The sequence below is a fragment of the Dromaius novaehollandiae genome, chromosome 2 (assembly GCF_036370855.1).
Source record: "Dromaius novaehollandiae isolate bDroNov1 chromosome 2, bDroNov1.hap1, whole genome shotgun sequence".
NCBI classification, from domain to species: domain Eukaryota; kingdom Metazoa; phylum Chordata; class Aves; order Casuariiformes; family Dromaiidae; genus Dromaius; species Dromaius novaehollandiae.
Window position 1 is genome coordinate 76,584,889 of NC_088099.1, and position 18,609 is coordinate 76,603,497.

At 36.9% G+C, this 18,609-nt stretch overlaps 1 protein-coding gene and 1 long non-coding RNA gene across 4 annotated transcripts in view; one reads left to right on the plus strand and one right to left on the minus strand.

Moving 5' to 3' along the window:
- The first annotated feature begins 4 nt into the window (after positions 1-4).
- Positions 5-18,364, plus strand: LOC112989252 (uncharacterized). 2 transcript variants are annotated; one of them, XR_003260768.2, is made up of 4 exons: positions 5-123; positions 6,964-6,991; positions 14,657-14,733; positions 16,447-18,364. It is a non-coding gene; the product is annotated as an uncharacterized LOC112989252 (long non-coding RNA). The 2 variants fall into 2 exon arrangements; XR_010387745.1 differs by lacking the exon at positions 16,447-18,364 and having other exon boundaries at positions 14,657-16,364.
- The window catches only part of AHRR (aryl hydrocarbon receptor repressor), a 92,468-nt gene continuing 76,637 nt past the window's right edge, over positions 2,779-18,609 (minus strand). For both annotated transcript variants that reach the window (XM_026110279.2, XM_064506765.1), the window contains exons 6-11: positions 17,976-18,105; positions 16,471-16,604; positions 14,610-14,809; positions 13,193-13,311; positions 12,156-12,297; positions 2,779-9,698 (exon numbers count right to left, since the gene is read on the minus strand). In XM_026110279.2, coding sequence (XP_025966064.1) covers positions 8,582-9,698; positions 12,156-12,297; positions 13,193-13,311; positions 14,610-14,809; positions 16,471-16,604; positions 17,976-18,105 — 1,842 coding nt within the window. In that variant the 3' untranslated portion in view covers positions 2,779-8,581. The remainder of the gene's footprint in view (positions 9,699-12,155; positions 12,298-13,192; positions 13,312-14,609; positions 14,810-16,470; positions 16,605-17,975; positions 18,106-18,609) is intronic.

The following is an 18,609-nucleotide window of genomic DNA, read 5'->3' on the forward strand; positions in this document are numbered from 1 at the left end:
AGCACTTGGAGGAGCGTGCTCTTCCAGCACGTGAAAGTGGCCCTTTTCAATAGCCAATAGGAAGAAGCTACCATGCCCTAGCCAATCAGAGGCGGGAGCAGCTGGTGCGAGATGATTTTTAAGGTGCCTCGCGTGGCGGGCTGCTGGGGTTTGATTTTTCTCTTGTGGAGTGGTGGCAATGTGGGGTGACCGTCAGGGGTGGGCGCTCGTCGCTGGGGTGCGCGTGCGGGGACGTGCCGCCTGTCTCTCCCTCTGTCTGTGGCTTTGTTCGAGCGTGTTCGGCTGTAAACTAACCCTCCTGTCTTTATACTGGGGGCTGCCGTTGTAAAAGATGGAGGAAAAAAATAATTCTGCACGGTTTTAATTTAAATGCAAATATTTATTTTAAAATGTTTTCACTTTACACTTCAGATTGGTAATAAATGTAAAATATAATTTAGGAAATGCACTTGAAAGTTCCTTGTAAAAGCAGACTGAGGAAACAGTACAAAAACAAATATAAAAGTGCACCTGTTTTAACAAAATTCCGAAATATAAAATCCACATTTTACTGCCTGTTTCAATTAGCCTGCTATTGATATATTTTGAAGTCTATTACAACTATTGTATACAAAGCAGCATAGTTGATGGGGTTAGGTTATACACTGTGAAAAGAATTGTCATTATTCATTTTGCCCTCTCAGGAGCTGTTTGATTCACTACCCCAAAGTAGCCATTTACAGTAAAATTTTGTGTGCCTGCTATCTGCTTGCATAAATAGATTAGCTTTAAAAGTAGTAGGCTTGCCTGAATTGCATGCATAAATGCACACATTACATGCACAAATTGTTGCTTTTTCAAATAATGTTGATGTAGTTATGTTCTCTTCAGAAACGTGCCCTTAAATTTGGGATCATACAATACCCTTTTGACAGAAAAAGCAGTTACATCAAAAATGCTGGTAGATCTCCATGCACTTTTTATATGATCTTCTATTGTGTTACTTTAAGGGGAGCAGGTCTGGCACTTTCAATAGATGGATTATTAGCAGATTTTGATAGTAGATTATACCCCTTTTCAAGATGAATTATATTATTTTTACTGATATTTTCCATGTGCATTTCCGTAACAGTCAGAGGCCTTCATATGAAGTCAGACTAAAACTTCATAATTGTTCTAATCTCAAAACCTAAAATGGACTCACTGAAAACATTGCACTGTACATTTTGTATAATGCTTCCATACCCTTCTTAAAGATATATGTATATATTAAAAGTGCAGTCACACAGCAAAAGAATAAGTACATGTAGAAAAAGAATGAGAGAAGCAAAAGAGAAAATGGTTTCCTGGATTTCTGAAAACAGACACCAGGTCTAAACACAAAAGAATTTGTCAACACATACTTGCAAAACTAAACTGCTGGTGGTAACTCAGTTTCTTGGCAGTACAGCCTCCTCAATGGAGTATGTTCCTCTAGCAAAGTGACTTTGTTTTTTTAAAAGCACAGCTGTAGTACTCTAAGACTTTTTTCAGTACCTCTGTCTTGTTAGAGGGGTGGGGGATGTACAGGATTGCACTTTTGCATAACATTGCTCTTTTGGCAAAACTTTAAAGTAGAAATAAAGCTATAGAGTGAGAAAGCAGAAAAGAGGGAGGACAGAAAGTACCATCCTGTAAAGGATTACAAAGGTAGAAAAGGTTGAGGGAGAAAAAGGAAGAGCTTTTAGATAGACACAACCAACTTTAGGGAAGAAAATGTTCTTTGGTTATCTTAAGAAGCTGCTTAGGTGTGAGGAAGAACCCTTTCAGAAGAGGGAAAGTTATTAACTATACAGAGGAAGAATCTTTTTATTTATGATGCGAGTAGAAAGGAGATTGAATGCTCTTACCGAGAAGTGAGATAATTTTTACCATTTTCAAGCACTTTTGTAGAAAGATTAAAAAAAAGGTTGCTGGTTGCCTCTTGAAAAATATCCTTATCTCGGGTTTTAAATGAATGAAGGGAATACATGGATGATGCAAAAGAACGAAAATGGAGTGCAGAGGGGGAGAATAATAGGATAAAGAAGGGAGAAAGCAAGATGTGACTTAAAAAGGAGGAAAAGTGGCAGAACTCCTATGACACCCTTCTGTGCAAGATGGGAAGCTAGAACAGAACTTCGCTGTAGTCTTTTAATTAATTAACTACACAAATTGATGAGAATAGCTAAGTAGCTGGTGTTCTTTAGATTACATTATTGTCAGGTTTTTATATTTTCCTCATGTTTAGTCTTTGGAATAGCATAATTCTGCCAATATAAATATGAAACTGGAAGTTCTTATTGTTATGCAGCTGTCAGTGGAGCTCTATTGCACCCTGGAAATCATGTTCAAGCTGCAGAGTTAGAACACCAGCTGGATGATTCAGCAAAAATGACCAGCAACAGAATAGTTAATGCAGACACTGATTTTTTTTTTCAGCATTTCCAAGACTAACCCTAGGAATGGAACAAGAGCACTTCATGAGTCCCAGAACGATGTTTTCTGCCTGACTGAGAAATACAACTTAGTGTTGAATTACCTCAAAACTTGTTTTCAAGGAATTCTTCTCAGCCTGAAGAGCTATACTTTCAAATTTACAGGAAAAAATAAAGACATGATTTTAGATTACAGAATTACTGACAATGGGTGGAGAAAAAGTATCACAGAATGCATCCACCTTGACAGCAGTAAATCTCTCAGGGTGATTTCTTCTCTCTCCCCCCAACCCCTCCCCCCCCCCCCCAAATCATCTTAACAATCTTCTTTTACTTCCCACCAAACCCTCCACCCAAAAAAAGCCAAAACACAGACAAGTGCACTGATCTCCATATGGTTTTTAAAAAACCAAAAAAGTAGTACTTTGTGTTTTTAATATTGTTTTCAGCAGATCACTGATGATTTTGTTCAGTACTATTAACTTAAATATACATTTCAAACGAAATTTAAATTTATACCTAAATTCAAACTAAATTTAAAGAAACTGGAATCCATCCCTGTTTATTTCCTGACATAATTTGCAACTGTGTAACATTTGTAATATGGTAACACTTTCTTTTTTTTATCAGTGTGCATTCAATATAACCAGAAAAGTTGTTGGTCATATATACTTACTTCAGATGTAAAGGTATCTGAGAAAAAATTTATAGGAGTAAAGCCAACATATTTATAAGGACAAGAGCATATGCCGTGTGTATTCAAAGTACAAAAACATATTTATCAGCATGGTAGTGACCATGAACATAAGCCAGTTATAGCCCCCTTGCATGAGTCTCCTTCAGCTAAATGAAAATCTTGTGATTACAACCTGAGCTTGGCCACCTTGCAAATCTCTTTTCTTTCAGGGTGTGCATGTTACAGAAGTCTGCATCACTTGTGACATGATTTCACATAGCACTTTGCAAGGATTAAAAGGGAGGAAGAAACTCCAGGGCTTCTAGTGTGAAGTTTTCTACAATCTGGTTTAGTTTTTTTGTGTCCATGTAATCAGAAGAGTCTTTTCTTTCCATTTTGAATGTTCAAGCCAGTGAACAGAAACAAAGGAGGAGAATAGAACAGGAAAAAAAAAGGTAGAAGAAAAAAATACTCCAAAGACTCTATTCCTCCATCTTTCTGAGTTGGGGTGTTTTAGTTACATGACACTCTCATGAAGGAAAATGAGAACGCTATTCTTTTCTCCTCTTCCTAAGGCAATGTAGGCATTCATAGACAGAGAAAATTAGGCCTTTTAACTATTTCAGTTGAAACATCATAAATTGTTAAGACAAATTAATAACTTTTGTAAAATAACTACAATGGGTGAGGTTGTCTTCCTTAAGTTCCAATATGGCTTCAACACAAGGAGTTAAGAAAGGCTTCTAGACAGCAGAAGCAGATTTTATCCCACAGAATATTCCTTGCCTCAGGCTTGGTGCCCTCCACCTAAATATTTTAAGCACTAGGAATATCAATTGCACATGCCCTGTCAATCTCAATACCATATCAAAGTTCAGCACCAAAGGTCTTAATGAATTTACTGAGGCATAAATGTCAGACCTCCCTATGCCATCCAGAGGAGTCTGAGTTCTAAGGATTTTAAGAATGCATCATTGTATTCTAATGAAGGACAATTAAAATATAGATATATACTTTGCATTACCATGTTACAATCAGGTAGTAGGAAGTAAGTATTTCCTACAAAGAATTTAGGGACAGTCCTTTGATCTCCCATTTCACTATTTAAATCTGCAAACTGAGGACCAACCAAAACCAGCCCACGCCTCGCACACTGCTGCCCACACTCCAGAATTTCAAAAGAATACTCTATTTTGGTGTCCAAAAAGTCTAAAGTACAAATATATTATTGATAGTGTTATCTACAATGGAGAGCTGCCCCAGTTTCAGCCACTGGCATAACTGCATCTCACCAACCTTAGAGGAAGAAGGAAAATCCACTCTTTGTACTGCACAAGTTTACCCCTCGCCCAGATCAGGACAGGCTCCCAGGTAAAAATAACGGCTTACAATGGTGTACCTCATTTGGACTGGCACTTGTATGGTGTCCACTGACAGCTAAAATTAGGCCAAATTCTCAGTGAAGACAAGGCCTTAAACAAGCTTTAGCACTGATGATAGTCTCTGTTGTTTGTGGATTAAGTAACTCTTAGAGCGACACACACTTTCAGGGATTTTAGAACTGTTCACCTTTCATACCAAAAAAAAAAAAAATCAAACTAAAACTCCAAATTAAGGAGTTAATACTGTCTCAACCTCTGGAGAGTTCATAGCTTAAGAAGTCTGAAAGCTATCATCAGTCAGGTATTACAAAGTATCAGGCACACACTGGAAAAAGAAAGGCATTTCCTTTAGCCTGAATACTCCGAGTTCGAATTAGGCGAGCATTTGACTAGGCTTTGCTTCTGCAAGAAGATTTTTTTTTTCACTGTTGTTAAAATAAATACATTGGGAGGCTCCTAAAACAGACTTTAGGGTAGTGCTTGGGGGAGGCACATACCAGCTCATTAAGTGTAAAAGCTAAGCACCACTGATTGAAAACATCTTAAACCCTACTTCTCTGTTTTGAAGGTTTTTTAAATAATACCAAAGCAACAACAACCATTAGGAAAAAGTAACAATTTAAAACAACTGCTCTGCCTTTCATGCTATTTACTGATCAGTTTTCATGAGTTCATTAATGTCTGCATACAAAAAGGTTTTAAGAGATTCAATCAGTGACAATTTAACAGAGTACAACACAAGGTCATATATCAGTCCAGACTCAATCCAGGGCACGTTCGGGGCAAGGAAAAATGTGAGAATGAAGGAATTACTTCTGTGTATTAAAAACAGATAACAAGAGATTCTTTTTTGCTTTCATTTTCTCTGTTCTTTCCAAGTGGTGCAATATACCAAGTGCTTACAAGGAACTGATCTTTGTTTACCAGCAGCAGTGGTTAGTTTTTGTCCAAAAAGAGGATAAGCTGCCAATCTTTTCATAAACCCAGTTCTTAGATGACTGTTGCATGTGTGTCATAACTTAGATTAGAAGGAATTCCATTGATAAATAACATATTTTTTTCATATGACGATAAAACTTGGCAGCAAAATAAATGGAGCAAATTCAAGTGTGATGCATAAGATAAATTACCTTGTATTTTTCTTGGATTCAGATTTTATGGAAACATAAGGAAGCTAACTTGAGTACATTTACACAGGCAGTAGCCAGCAGATGACATCTCGTTTTTAGCTATACATTCATTCATCCTCCTAGAAGGAGGTTACATCTCATATAGCAGATTAGATTCCCTTTCATGCAAAAACTTCAGCAGCCCGTACAGATTGAAATGTGGAAAACATGGCTGGTTTTGTTGGGAGCATGAGAAAAATCACTCCAACTGACATATACCAAAAAAAGCCTTAGAGTAGATGGCGTTATGTCAACAAAACAGTCTTTTTTCTGTATAGGAAAGATCTTTAAAGAGCTTCTGTTGTTAGTGTAAGCTACCTCTGCACTGGAGAGAGAAGACTTGCTGGTATAGTTCTCCCACTGTAGTTATGCCAGGAAGTACTTTCATGCACAGATAAGAAATTCAGTGGCACAGTCCTTTACTAAGTTGCACCTGGTATGATCATTTATATCTGTGCGAAATGGCATCAGCATTTCCTGATGAAGATGGTAGTGTTTTATTGTAAATTTACATTTATATGTAAATGACTACAGCAGGCCTGCTAAACCAGGCCCAGGCACTCTAATTCAGAGGGGTATCACAGTGAGTCCAAGAGTAATTAAATGAACAGCGTTTTAGCAGTCATGTTGGCATGTCCTCCACTTGACCCCAGCCATCTATTCCCATGGTACACTGACTCCACACTATACACCTCTGCTGGGCTAGCACACGCGTGTAGCTGCACAGCAACTGGATTGCGGAATGTAGTAAGATTCACGACACAACCCTACAAGGTCCTGTGCTGTCACAGAAGATGGTATGGCACAGAGAAATAAGCACTGCTGTTGCTGAATGTTGAACTATGGCCTGAAAGAGCTAGTCTGCGAGAGTCTAAAAGGAACTACTGCTCTTATTTTTGTAGATAATGGATCAACAGAGAGATTTTGCAGCGCCACTGATTTATGACAGTCTTAGCCTACAGTGGTATCCAATTTGCTTGCCCAGAACTATTTGTGTGGTTGAGCTTAATTAAATTTATGTAACATGAACACTGACAGACCAACTTGCAGTGTAAATTTCACTCTCACAGTCTCATCTCTGAAAGGGGTCTGATGTTACATGATAGCTACTGGTAAGCGTATCAGGAGAAGAATATGAAGCCTGTCTCAAGTAAGAAGCAACATGTAGCCAACAGGCAGTAGATTTACCTCAGACAGAAACAAGACTTTCTCATGGGTTAGTTATGGTCAGATGAACTAGGGCAGATCTGAGCTACCGTACGATGTTATTAACCTTGCTGTCCACTCTTGCCTTTTTGCAGGGAATTTCTGCAGGACACTTATCAAAAGGTACGTGTGTAAGTTATCTCAACCATTTCAGTGTAAAATGTAGTATTTCAGATTAAACTGTTGTTCATAAGCACTTAACTGACATGCAGGGAAAGTATATATTTCTGCAAACTCTAATGTACAGGCAGTAACCTCTATCAAAGACAGACAACAGTCTTGGAGAAGAGCAGCCTCCTGAGTGCCACTCCCTCTGCTACCACATAACTGCTCCCCTGCCTGAAAACTGTGCTTATCCCATATACTTGTAGCATTAAGGAGAAGTTTATGCCACTCTGCTGGCATGTAAAGCCATGCCCTCAGTGGGTAGTAAATACAAAAATGAATACATTATAATTACTTATAACATTTTGAAAATGAAAACATTCACTAAACGCCTTCTTTTAAAAAGCACATATACATCTAAGCTTTTTTAAAATGTGTTTTTTATATATGTGAAGGTGATGTGAAGTTGAAATAGTGCAATTTTAAAACAAAAGTTAGTGCAGGAGTTAAACAACAAAAACATAACAGAAGTCTGGGGGGGGAGGGGCTCTCAGCAGAATTACATTGCTGTCTAGGTACAAAGGAAAACATGGATCTGTTTTCAAAAGCATCAATATGGTTACATCCAGTTGGCTTTTAGTGAGGTTAACATTTTCTTTGGGGACTGCAAGTGGGAAGCTTTTAAAAATACCTAATTTTAGTGTGGGACTTTTGATGTCAGGTGACAGTGATTAACTAACAGGCTATCACTCCAAGAGATACCATCAAATAGAAAAGTGCATTTCCTTTGTTACTGTTACAAGTAAAAGGAAGAAAAATAATTCGGGAAATATTTTCTTCTCATGTATATTTAACAGCACTTTGTAACTCATTTATAAAAGTGGATAACACCCCATTATTTGGTCTCTCAAACAGCAACATGAAAGGCCAATAGCTTTAAAATGGAAACATATGTTTACTAAAACATTACTATTGTCAGGGAAACTAGGGAAAAACTTCAGTATCTGAAATAACTTCCAATTCATTTTATGAAAATTACTTGATTTTAAATTAATGCTAATCTTTCAAATTAAGAAGTTGTATTTGGGAAACCCTTACCTGTTCTGACTATGTTGAGATAAAGGAATAGCTGATGCTTCTTATCAGAGTAGTTACAAATACAAACGCAAAGACTCCTAAGGAAACTCCTGGCCACATAGAAGACCATAAACATTTTGTCTTTGCACAGAGGCATCACATCAGCTTTGGTGGGGGTAGAACAAAGGCAAGAAATGGAAATAACTAGACCTTGTAAAGAAATTCAGATTGACTGTAGACAAGAGAAAGAGCATGATAAAGGCAAATTAGCAGGTACACCTGTACAATGATTAATGATTATTTTTCTGTATCTGAGGTTTTATGTCTCAGTCTTTCCAAAGATCACTAAGAGAATGGCAGTGCGTAAGGGGGTGTGTGTGCGTGTGTGTATTTTTTACATATACACACATGCACACACATAAGTAAAACCCTTCCACTGGCTTTTAAATTTTAGTAACTCATGTAACCCAACTGGAAGAGAATCTACAACTTCTTGTTTTAACGTTATAAATATTTCAAATGTTATAAAATCTATTGTAAAAATGTACATTCAGTTGTTTTATGAGGCACAGGACCTGCTAATGTATTTTCAGAGAAGTTCATACGTACTCCATTCTGTCCATTATCGGACAATGGTGGAGAATCCAGGGGCTCACGCTTGATTGCTTGAACCAAGCAGGGATTTTTGAATTCGCATTGCATTTTAAAAATCTCATTATTCTGCTCTTTCTCTTCCACTGAATTTGGGCTAGAGAACTGATTGTAGCATTCGGTATGTGATAAGTCGGGCAAGCCTTCCAAACATGCAGAGTTCGGAGGGCAAAATGGAGCCATCTCCTTGCTCCATAAGCCCTTGCAAGATCTGTTCAGATTTAAGTTGTTGGGATGATTTGTTACAATGCATTGCCAATTATGTTGTGTATAAACACAGTGCCTTGGTTTCTGACAAGGTGAAACTTGCTCACAGAGATCCGGTTCTGTTTTAAGGTGCACTATATTGGGATAACTAAACAGCTGCTTTCTCACTGTGCCATTCTCATCCAACCAGGCTCGACTTTGTGATGTCAAGTAGTTATCAGCAATGTTTTCAGAATCAGAATCATACTCTGTTTTGATAGGCATATCCAGTGGAAACACTGCATCACAGGGAGACTCTGAGGATATTAATGATCTCTGTAATTTCAGAAGATCTGTAGGACAGTTCTCCATAGATCGTTGTTGTAAGCCTGAGTAAGACTGGCAGCTTTCTGCACTCCCCCAGTAGGAAGGGCAAGTTGATGTGAAACTTAAGAAACTTTGGTCTCTGTTATAGAATGATCCAACCCTTCTGTTTGAACATTCATTCATTCTGTGATTTATAGAACAAGAGCTTGAGTTTCTTAGAGTCCAACTGCTGTTTGTGGTGCAGTTGTTTTGAACACCTAAAGCTGATGTATTAGAACTGAGAGGTTCCTCTAGCATAAAACACTCATCATTTGTATTAGGTTCAAACTTCACTTTTACATTATCTTGTTCATTTTTTACTGCTGTCCAGTTAAGATGCTTCAATTGGCCCAGCGTCTCAATGGCACTGTTATAAGAAAGTCCTTCCAGGTTTCCTTTCAAACTGGCAAAACTGCTTGGTATCTTCAGTTGCTTATCTTCTTCCCTTTCAATAACAGTAGAGAAAACCAGTCAATCAGAGGTTTCTAAATGGATGTTTTCCGTGATACAAATGGAGTGGTCTGACATACATTACAAGTGATACTTTGAGACTCTCACACTGTGGTCTATATAACCTTTATATTTATTCAAGAGAGAAAAAGGAGTGGGCATGCATTTGGGCATGAATATGTGCACAGCTATCTTTTTGTGGCACTGTTTCATTCAAATTAAAACATGCATCTTTTTCATTTTGGGCACACATTTCACAAAGACCTTATTTATTATAGTACTTTATGTGTAGTATGGTAACTACCTTACACTTTTATTCTTCTATTAAAAATATATCTAACAAAGAATCATTAGGAAACATAAGAACTTTCTGATTAAAGTGATTTGAGAGAGAGCTATGGGGGTCCTATATTTTGAGAGCACAGAGTTAGTTGAGAGGGAAGAAAATGCCCAATTAAGTGTCCAGAATAGTCATAAATGTTCATACTTGAGGTGGGGTATTTTTAGTCTAAATTAATTCATGTTGTCTTTCATTTCTAAGATGGTCAGCAAATTCATTTTCCCTTATCTATAGCCAAAGTAGTCACAATTAATTAAGAGTTTTGACAAAGAGAATTGCTTCAGTATTTCTATGCTACCTACAGTAGTTTTTAGAACTTAAATTAATCAGGCAGGATCAATGTTGCAAAGCCTCAATCTCTATGAGAGCAAGAAGTGGTATCAGAATAAGAAACCTGGCACAAAAAATTGAAGAATTAATGAGGGTTTCAGGAGGCTTTTTTCTTAGTTCACTATCAGAAACTGTTTTCCTTTGGTATGGACTCAATGTGCAAGAATTTCCAGTAGAGGGAGTCCATGCTGTTATAAAGAGAGAATGTCCCGTTGTAATAAACGTACACCAAGCAAGGAGAATATTTTCTTTCTTTTTCTCCATGAGATATTAGATATTTTCAGCCCTCTGCTAAATATTATTGAAGTGTGATAGTCTTGAATCTATCAAATGATACAAGTTCACTGCAGAACTAGCTTCTCAGGAAATGGTCTAACTGGATTGGACAAAATGAAAAAGCAACAAAAGCTTAGATCCCAAACAAAGAATTTTGCAATGAAATAGTATCTAGTGAAAATTCTCAAAAGAATGTATGTTTCCAGGAGGACATTTTAACAAAGAAGTATTATTGAGGATTAAAGCTATAGGGTGCAAAATGCAAAGCACTGAGTGTCTACTGCAGACTGTCAGGAGGACAGAATTGAATAAAATCTCCATGGCCAACTCTTGTAGCACTTCAGTCTGCAGGACTATCAAACACAAGGGAATAATTTTAACTATTCAGAGGGTAAAAATGTAACTAAATAAGCATCAAAGAGGGTTTTTAATTACACAGAAAACAATTTAGAAATAGACTTGAATATAAGAAACAGCCACTTTAGATCGGCTTCTCTTCTGTTCCTGCCCTCACATGGAAAGATACGGTTTCTACCCTGACAGTAAAGATAAGGAGTTCCACCACCTTCAGGGAGGAGGTCCTCTACTATTCACATGGATCCTGGGAGATATGCTGTCTGCAAAAGATACCTACTTAGAAGTTCAAAGACTTTTTTTAAAATCTATCTCTTGTACCTGTGAGGCATTCAAAAGAAAAAGAATACAGATAACAGTCACATTCTTTCCACAGGGCCAGATGGTGGCTATCTATATCTCCTGGCCCTTGCTCATTCAATCCATTCTCCTATCTCTTCCCTCACACCAGTCTGAAAAGATACCTCCACAGGGCCCACAGGAAATGGAAGAGACAATCCCATGGCGAGGAGGAAGACGACCCTATTTGGGAGGAAAGTGGAAAACCAGATGGAGAGGTCCTTTTTGAATCCAAATCTGTGGGTATAGCTTCCACTCCAGGGCTAGAGCCTACAGTCACCTGCAGTTTAAGCATCCCTGTTTAGATTATGCTGAAAGGTATCTCATAACATCTGCAACTAAAAACATGAGTTCAGCTGTCATCCATAAAAATAAAAAAAAGCTTAACATTATCACATGTTAAAAAACCAGAAAGACCAGGACACTAAATCAGCAAATAGCTTCAGCAGCAAAGTAAAACAAAACCCCCAAATAAGTTTTTGTGCAAGAAAATCAAAACATTCTAGTAATCAAGCATTTTGGTTTTGAAATACTCTGTTTTAAAATATATGTGTTTAACTTTAGGAAAAAAAAAGTAGAAAGAAAACATTATTTAGGATTGTAACAGCCATTTCATATGATCCAAGACAAAAATGTATGCAGGAGATGTCAAAAATTTTCTATTAATTTTTCCATTTATTAAGTAAAACAAGATCTTCTCACACAGCTCTTGTCTTAGGCCACTACAATCCTTTTAAAGATCGCAAACATAAAGAATACATTTGATTTTTCATGAAATATGGAACTGTTTTCAGTATGAGAAAATGTACTTACTTCAACATTTGCTGTTGGGCAAGGACATACTCTGAACAACCGCTTCGATACAGAAGCTGAGTGTTAGCTTGAACCCAGACCCAGTGATCTTCATTTGTTTGTACTTTGACTAGAGAAATGCCATTTTCTCCATTATTCCTTGCTACACAATTTAAAAGAAAATACATTTTAATACAAGCAGTATTTAATATCTTTGGTGAATGCTCACTAGTTTTTTTGTTGCCCTGGAATCATCAGCACAAGAAAGTGCAAGCCAAAATATGTCACAGAACTAGGCAAACCACACAAAAAAAACAATTTTTGAAAAATCTAATGGGGCAGTTAAAAACCCTCGAACCAGGGATTTTTCATTATTATTAGTTCATTATCATTTTTCCCTCTCTGTAATAGACCAGTGAGAAAATCTTAATGAAAAATGGGGCTACGACAGAGAAATGGTTTTAAAGAAGTTAAACATTTCTAGCTGGTGCAACAAAAACCTCTATGGAAGAAGAAGTTGCCTATTGGAGAAGACTTACCATAAAAATTCTATCTGTTGCAAAATCTGAATTACAGCATAGACTCTCATAATATTGCCAGACCCAAACACTGGAAAAGCATGAGTCAAAGCCACAGGCAAATCATGAGTTTTAAAGACAATAAATTTGAATCTTCCTTCTGTTCCCTGATCTTCGGGGGAAAGTGGCATTTGTGTCACATTTTCCTCAAAGAGGAAAAGATCCTTTATTATTGATTAAGATTTACACATAATCTTGTAAAATGCAATGCTGTCATTTTAAGAAAGCATATATTGAGTATTCTTTTTATTATGATTATTAATCTAACTGTAAAAATGGCATTTCTGAAATAGACTGATTCAATACTATCTTTTGAAGTGGACTTTTTTTTTTTTTTTTTAAACAGAAGGTGTGTTAGAGATTAAAAAAAAAAAAAGCAAGCATTGAGACCAAAAGTTTGAAAACTTAACAGGTGAAAAGAAAAGGCAAAGTTCTGTCTCCATAAACTGTATATAATCCAGACGTACTTAAAGAACACACCTTTGATTTGGTTTTCAGCACTCTGTAACACATTAGGGAAAGCTGCACCTTCATGATGACTGTTTCTTCCATATAATTCTGCTGCTTCACACAGACCTGAATTAGCTTTTGAACTGCAGCTGCAGAGGACAAATTGTGGAAAATTCCTTGTCAGAGAATGACAGTACAGTAAATTCACAAACTGAAAGATGTGATCTTCAAGCTGTCAACCATTAACAAAGACCGATAGTTTAAATCTGTAATAATCAACATGAAATATTTGTCTATGTTTCCTGCATCGTATGGATGGTCAAGCTAACGTATGACTGGAATTCTGCATTTAATTATGAGGAAGAGTTATCTTTAGGAACATTCTGCTCACCACTTAACTATTTCCAGAATAGTAATCTTCAGCTTGAATTGAGACAAACATTATATATATTTGGCTCTGCCTATCCTAGGTATTTACATCACACTCACCAGCAATGCATTGAAGAGTTAGCATGACTGCAACTTGCAATAATCATTATATGATTTTAATGGATTTCTTCCAATCTTTAGTTCAAAATGCATATTAGGGCTGGTAAAAGGTGCAAAGCCTGTGACACTGCTTTCCAAAACTCTCTGTTTATAAAGACCAACAGAAAAGAAATGCCTATATGAATTTCCCCACCATCACTGGCCAGCACGCTTCAGGCCTGAACCAAAGGAAACGCCAAAGTTAAATGCATACTTCATTCTTCTCAGCTATTAAATTCTAGGCCACAGTCCAGTCAGTTAATAAAACTTAAAGTAAAGCACCTCTCTTCTAGGAGCTGAATTCTGATCATTAACTAATTTCACCTGGGCTACTGAAAAGCTAGCAGGTGGAAATGACTTTTGATCACCACTAATCAAACTCTGATCCAAAAGCCTGCATATTCTATTATATCAGACAATTCCAACAATTTAGTTCTTGTCAAAAAAAATGTATGTGCTAGAACCAAATTAGATGTGTGGATAGTAAATCCACACATACACAAGCATATTCTGATTAAAAGTCAGATTATGATGCTGTCAGTCACACTGATGAGCATTTTACTTCACAGCAATAGAAGCGCATGTGCACACACACACATTCAATTTTCTCATTTTTTCCTTTCTTTTATTTACTACCAAAATGGCCAAGTCCTAGTAATTGTGCTATTGGAAGTTATTGAAGTTTGAAAACTCTCAATAAATTTTTTTTTTCTTTTCAACTTCTATAACTAGTAGAGTGAATTATTGCTTTAATAACTTCTGAAGGCTGGGAAGAAGAATCCAAGTAAGCTACTCACTTTCCTAAGAAAGTGTTTTTAAGTAGAGAGTTATTTATCACAATCTGTGCTTTTTACATGCTTAATACACATTAAGCCCATAGTATAGTTTGTTATATACTAAAAGATTAATTTGAAAATACTTTGTATTCACTCCTGCTGCATCATCAGCTTTGTGTTTTGCTTTCAGAAGCAGGCTTTTCATCTTCATCTCTGTCACAGAAGGCAGAAGAAGTGGTACCACTATGCAGAATAAGGACAACTGAGGTGGTAATACTGTTCCTGATGAGGACTTCTTCCTTTGTCCAAAAAGAAACTTTAGTTTGCCTTGAAACTGCATTGTCTGTTATATAAAAAACACAATAAAGCTATCATAAACATTACTGTATAAAACATTTAAACATTTAACATTTTAATATTTAAAATGCTAATATGATCTATAGACTGTGATGTTTAAATAACATTGAAGCTAGTTTTGAAACAGAGAAAAGCCTGGAATTTCATTATCTTCATACAGTTTAAACCACACAGTTTCAGAGGCATGGTGAGTGGAGGCACTATCAACAGTAAAATGAGAGATTTGAGGCTGTTTTTTTTCCTCCTATGTGCTTAAAGTAGAAGTTCTGCATTATGTTCTATTTGCCAAGACTAGAAGCTTATGATGGTGCAAACAGCTATTTCCTGTACACCTCAGTCTGAGGTTGGAACTACTTTTTTCCATGCTGTGTTCTCTCCAGTAAGATGATTCCTCTTTCCTTGTACTTTCTCTGGGAACTATGTGGACTGGCACCCAACCCAAGGGCTGTGCTGGAAGACCCCAAGAGAAAAGGCATATCTCAAGATAATCAGAAAGAAAGTACATAGCTTGGAAGGAACCATCTAGCCCTGTCTCAAATCTCCATATAAGCAGAAGGCAGAGATCAGGAGAGGATGGCTCTTCAAGGGGCTCTTCCCTCTCTGATCGGAGTTCTCCTTCAGAGCAGGTTCCTACAGAATGCTCTGTATTACTGTTGATACTAGAGAAGCTAATAAGCTAGCCTGTAGGGTAGATGTGACCCATCTCATCATCCTTTCACCAGGATGGTTTATGCTGCAATTCTGTTTCCCTTGGATTGCCTGGTTAAGGATGGAAGGTTGCTAGCTGCTTTGCCAGGAGCTTCATAGAGATGCTCCCAGCTAGGAAAACAGTAGAGGGCAAAGCGTTCAGGACAAATCTAAACTTGCAGACCTTTGCTATGCCTGCACTGGCAAGTTAACAGCCTCCTCTCAGTGAAAAAACTACCTACCACAAAATGACCAAAGAAAACTAAGACCATTTGAGTTTGGCATTTTCCTGACTGAAATCAGGATGCAGAAGTGACCAATTTGTACATATACTCAGATCCATAAGCAAATGAGCACATAAGAGAGAAGTTGCATTTTCTTCTCTCTTGCTATTTTTGTCTCTTATTTTCTTTGCACATATCTTATTTTGTCATAAAAAGAAACAGGACTGAACTTTATTATAAGCAAATCAGGCAGTGATTTCTAGAAATAAGCCACTCCTCTTCTAGCAAGAATAATTAAGCAGTATATAAGAGACATTCCAGTTCTGTTTTTTATTATTAAAGGGCCCTTTACAAAAGTTGAAAATCAATAATTATTATTCTTGTTCTTTAAAGCGAACACTTCTCTTGTGCTTAAATATTAATGGTGAAAATCAGCTGGCCTCCCTTGTGCTTGGCCTCATACAAATGGAGAACAGATGCTATCCCAAAGAGCTTAAAACATGAAAGTTTCTTGATTCTTTCAATTTTAAATATTACAGCCTTTTTTTCTTCTATCATTCTTTATATGTAATCAATAAATATCTTTAGGTATTTCTTATTGTTCAGCAAATAAAAAGTGTGTCTTCATGACTGTTTTATGTTCATTCATTGTATATTTATGTTCAAATATCTTTCATCTGAAATAATTTAAATCTGTATGTCATGATTACAGTTCTCTATGCAAAATTATACTTACAAGGAAGCCAGAAGTACTGTCCAACAAGCACCGAACTCGACAGATGAAACAACGAGTTAAGAAGGAAGAATAATCTGTTGTCATGCTGTCATTCTCTTGTGCTTTAAACAATTTACTGAGAATATATTCTTCTCCTATAAACAACAGTGGAGGCAATATATGTCAGATCACACTAAAAAAGAATGAAAATTTACTGTACCTACTTGAACAAATTGTTATGGGAATTGCTAAATATTATTTTATGGACGGGTGAATATTAAATTAAATGATGTAAACAAACCTGCACATGCTCTACCAAAAGAAAAAAGGAAGGCTCTATAATAAGATTCAGGTGAGTTTCTTCAGGAACTTTGACTTTTTTATTTCCTGAATTTTTGTGATTTTTAATGGTGCAAAACAGAGTAACAGATGTTACTGCTTCTGAGATCAGAGATAATACATTAGAAAAAGGAACAAAATAAGGAAAAATGCTAATGCAAGAAAAAAGTTAACGGTGGCTCATTAGTTAATGTTCAGCTGTTGCCTCTTTGATTTTTGATGAAGCATTTGCCAGTTTTGGACTACAGGTGCATAGCTTTCGAAATACTTATTTCCCAAAAGACACACCCAAGTACTTGTACAGAAGTATGAACTCAGAAAATGAAATTTTCTGCTATATATAACTTAGGACAAAAATTCCAAATGTTTATAACTTTTTATAATTTGAAATCTTCATGCACATTGTTTCATTTGTTTTCTCTACACTTCCTGCAAAATTTTGCAAAGTTCTTCAGGTTTCCATAAGGACTCATGCAAAACACTCAAGCTGCGAGAGATTCTACCAAAGTTACACACCTGTGTTCCTCATGAGTTCATAAAGGCTACTGAAGGACTTCTTGCAAGTTTTTCCCCCATCTGGAAAACTAATTGCTTCCTCACCTTCTGGTGATCAATAATTCTTTATAAAGTTAACATTTTCAACCCCATAGTATTTTCTGTAGTCATGATTCCAGCTTTACGCTTCTTGTACAAAGGAAAAACTTTCTGCACATGTCCACCTGCCATCCTAGGAAAATGCAGCCTCGGGATAAAATATTGCTGAACCAACTTTTTCTTCTGAAGTCTCCTAGCCACATAACTGTGCATGGGAAAACAAATGGCAGAAAGGGATATCACTCCTGTTGTATTGTACAGAAACTTGTTGCATGGGTTTTTTTCATGATTAAAAGATACTAATGTCCTGATCAGTGTGAACAAAAGGTTGGTAGGATGAACACTGATGATGTTCATTCTGAGCAGATGATAAGAATATCCAGAGGTACATTAGAGAAAAATAAATATCAACTTTCAAGCATCACACCACACACTACCTTTGTAAGTGTCAAGGATCAGGAAGAAACTTCATCTATGGGACAGTAACTTTATAAATGGCCACTATGCAGCTTTCCACTGAAGATTCTGACTTGATGTGGAACAGAAATAGGAGTAGATGGAGTGCAAGTCTGACTTTGTATAGTGATGCCTACCTGTTTCTGTCTGTAATTGCTGTCCAGATAACATCTGGGGAGGGTTCATGGCCCAGTGTAGTTGTCTACAGAAATCCTGGCGATCATCCACATGAATGTAATCATATATGTTTTGGTGCATTACATCAGTCTGAAACAATTGCAACAAGGAATGTTTAATCTGTAAGCTTAGTGGGGCAGAGACTTATCTTTTGGTTGATACTTTCCTTAAAATAATGGCTGGTGTAGGATACCTGCAGAGCAAAGACTGCTTGAGGAAAGTTACTTCAGAGGCCCCTGTTTTTCATGTCTGCTTTTTATCTTAACATCCCAAGATGACTATTTTTATCCTTAACTCTTTTAATGTTTGTGCATATGCAAATGTGAGTAATAAAAAAGTCCAACCAGCAGCTGGCTACTAATGGTATCCCTCAGGGATTGATACTGGGACCAATATTGTTTAATATCTTAATAGGTGATGGGATAGAGTGCACTCTCAGGAAGTTTTCAAAGGGTACCAACTGGAGAGAGCAGTTGATATGCTGGAGGACTGCTATGCAGAGGGACCTTGACAGGCTGTAAAAATGGGCTGACAAGAACCTCATGAAGTTCAACAAAGGCAAAGTCCTGCATCTGAGACGGAATAAAACCATGC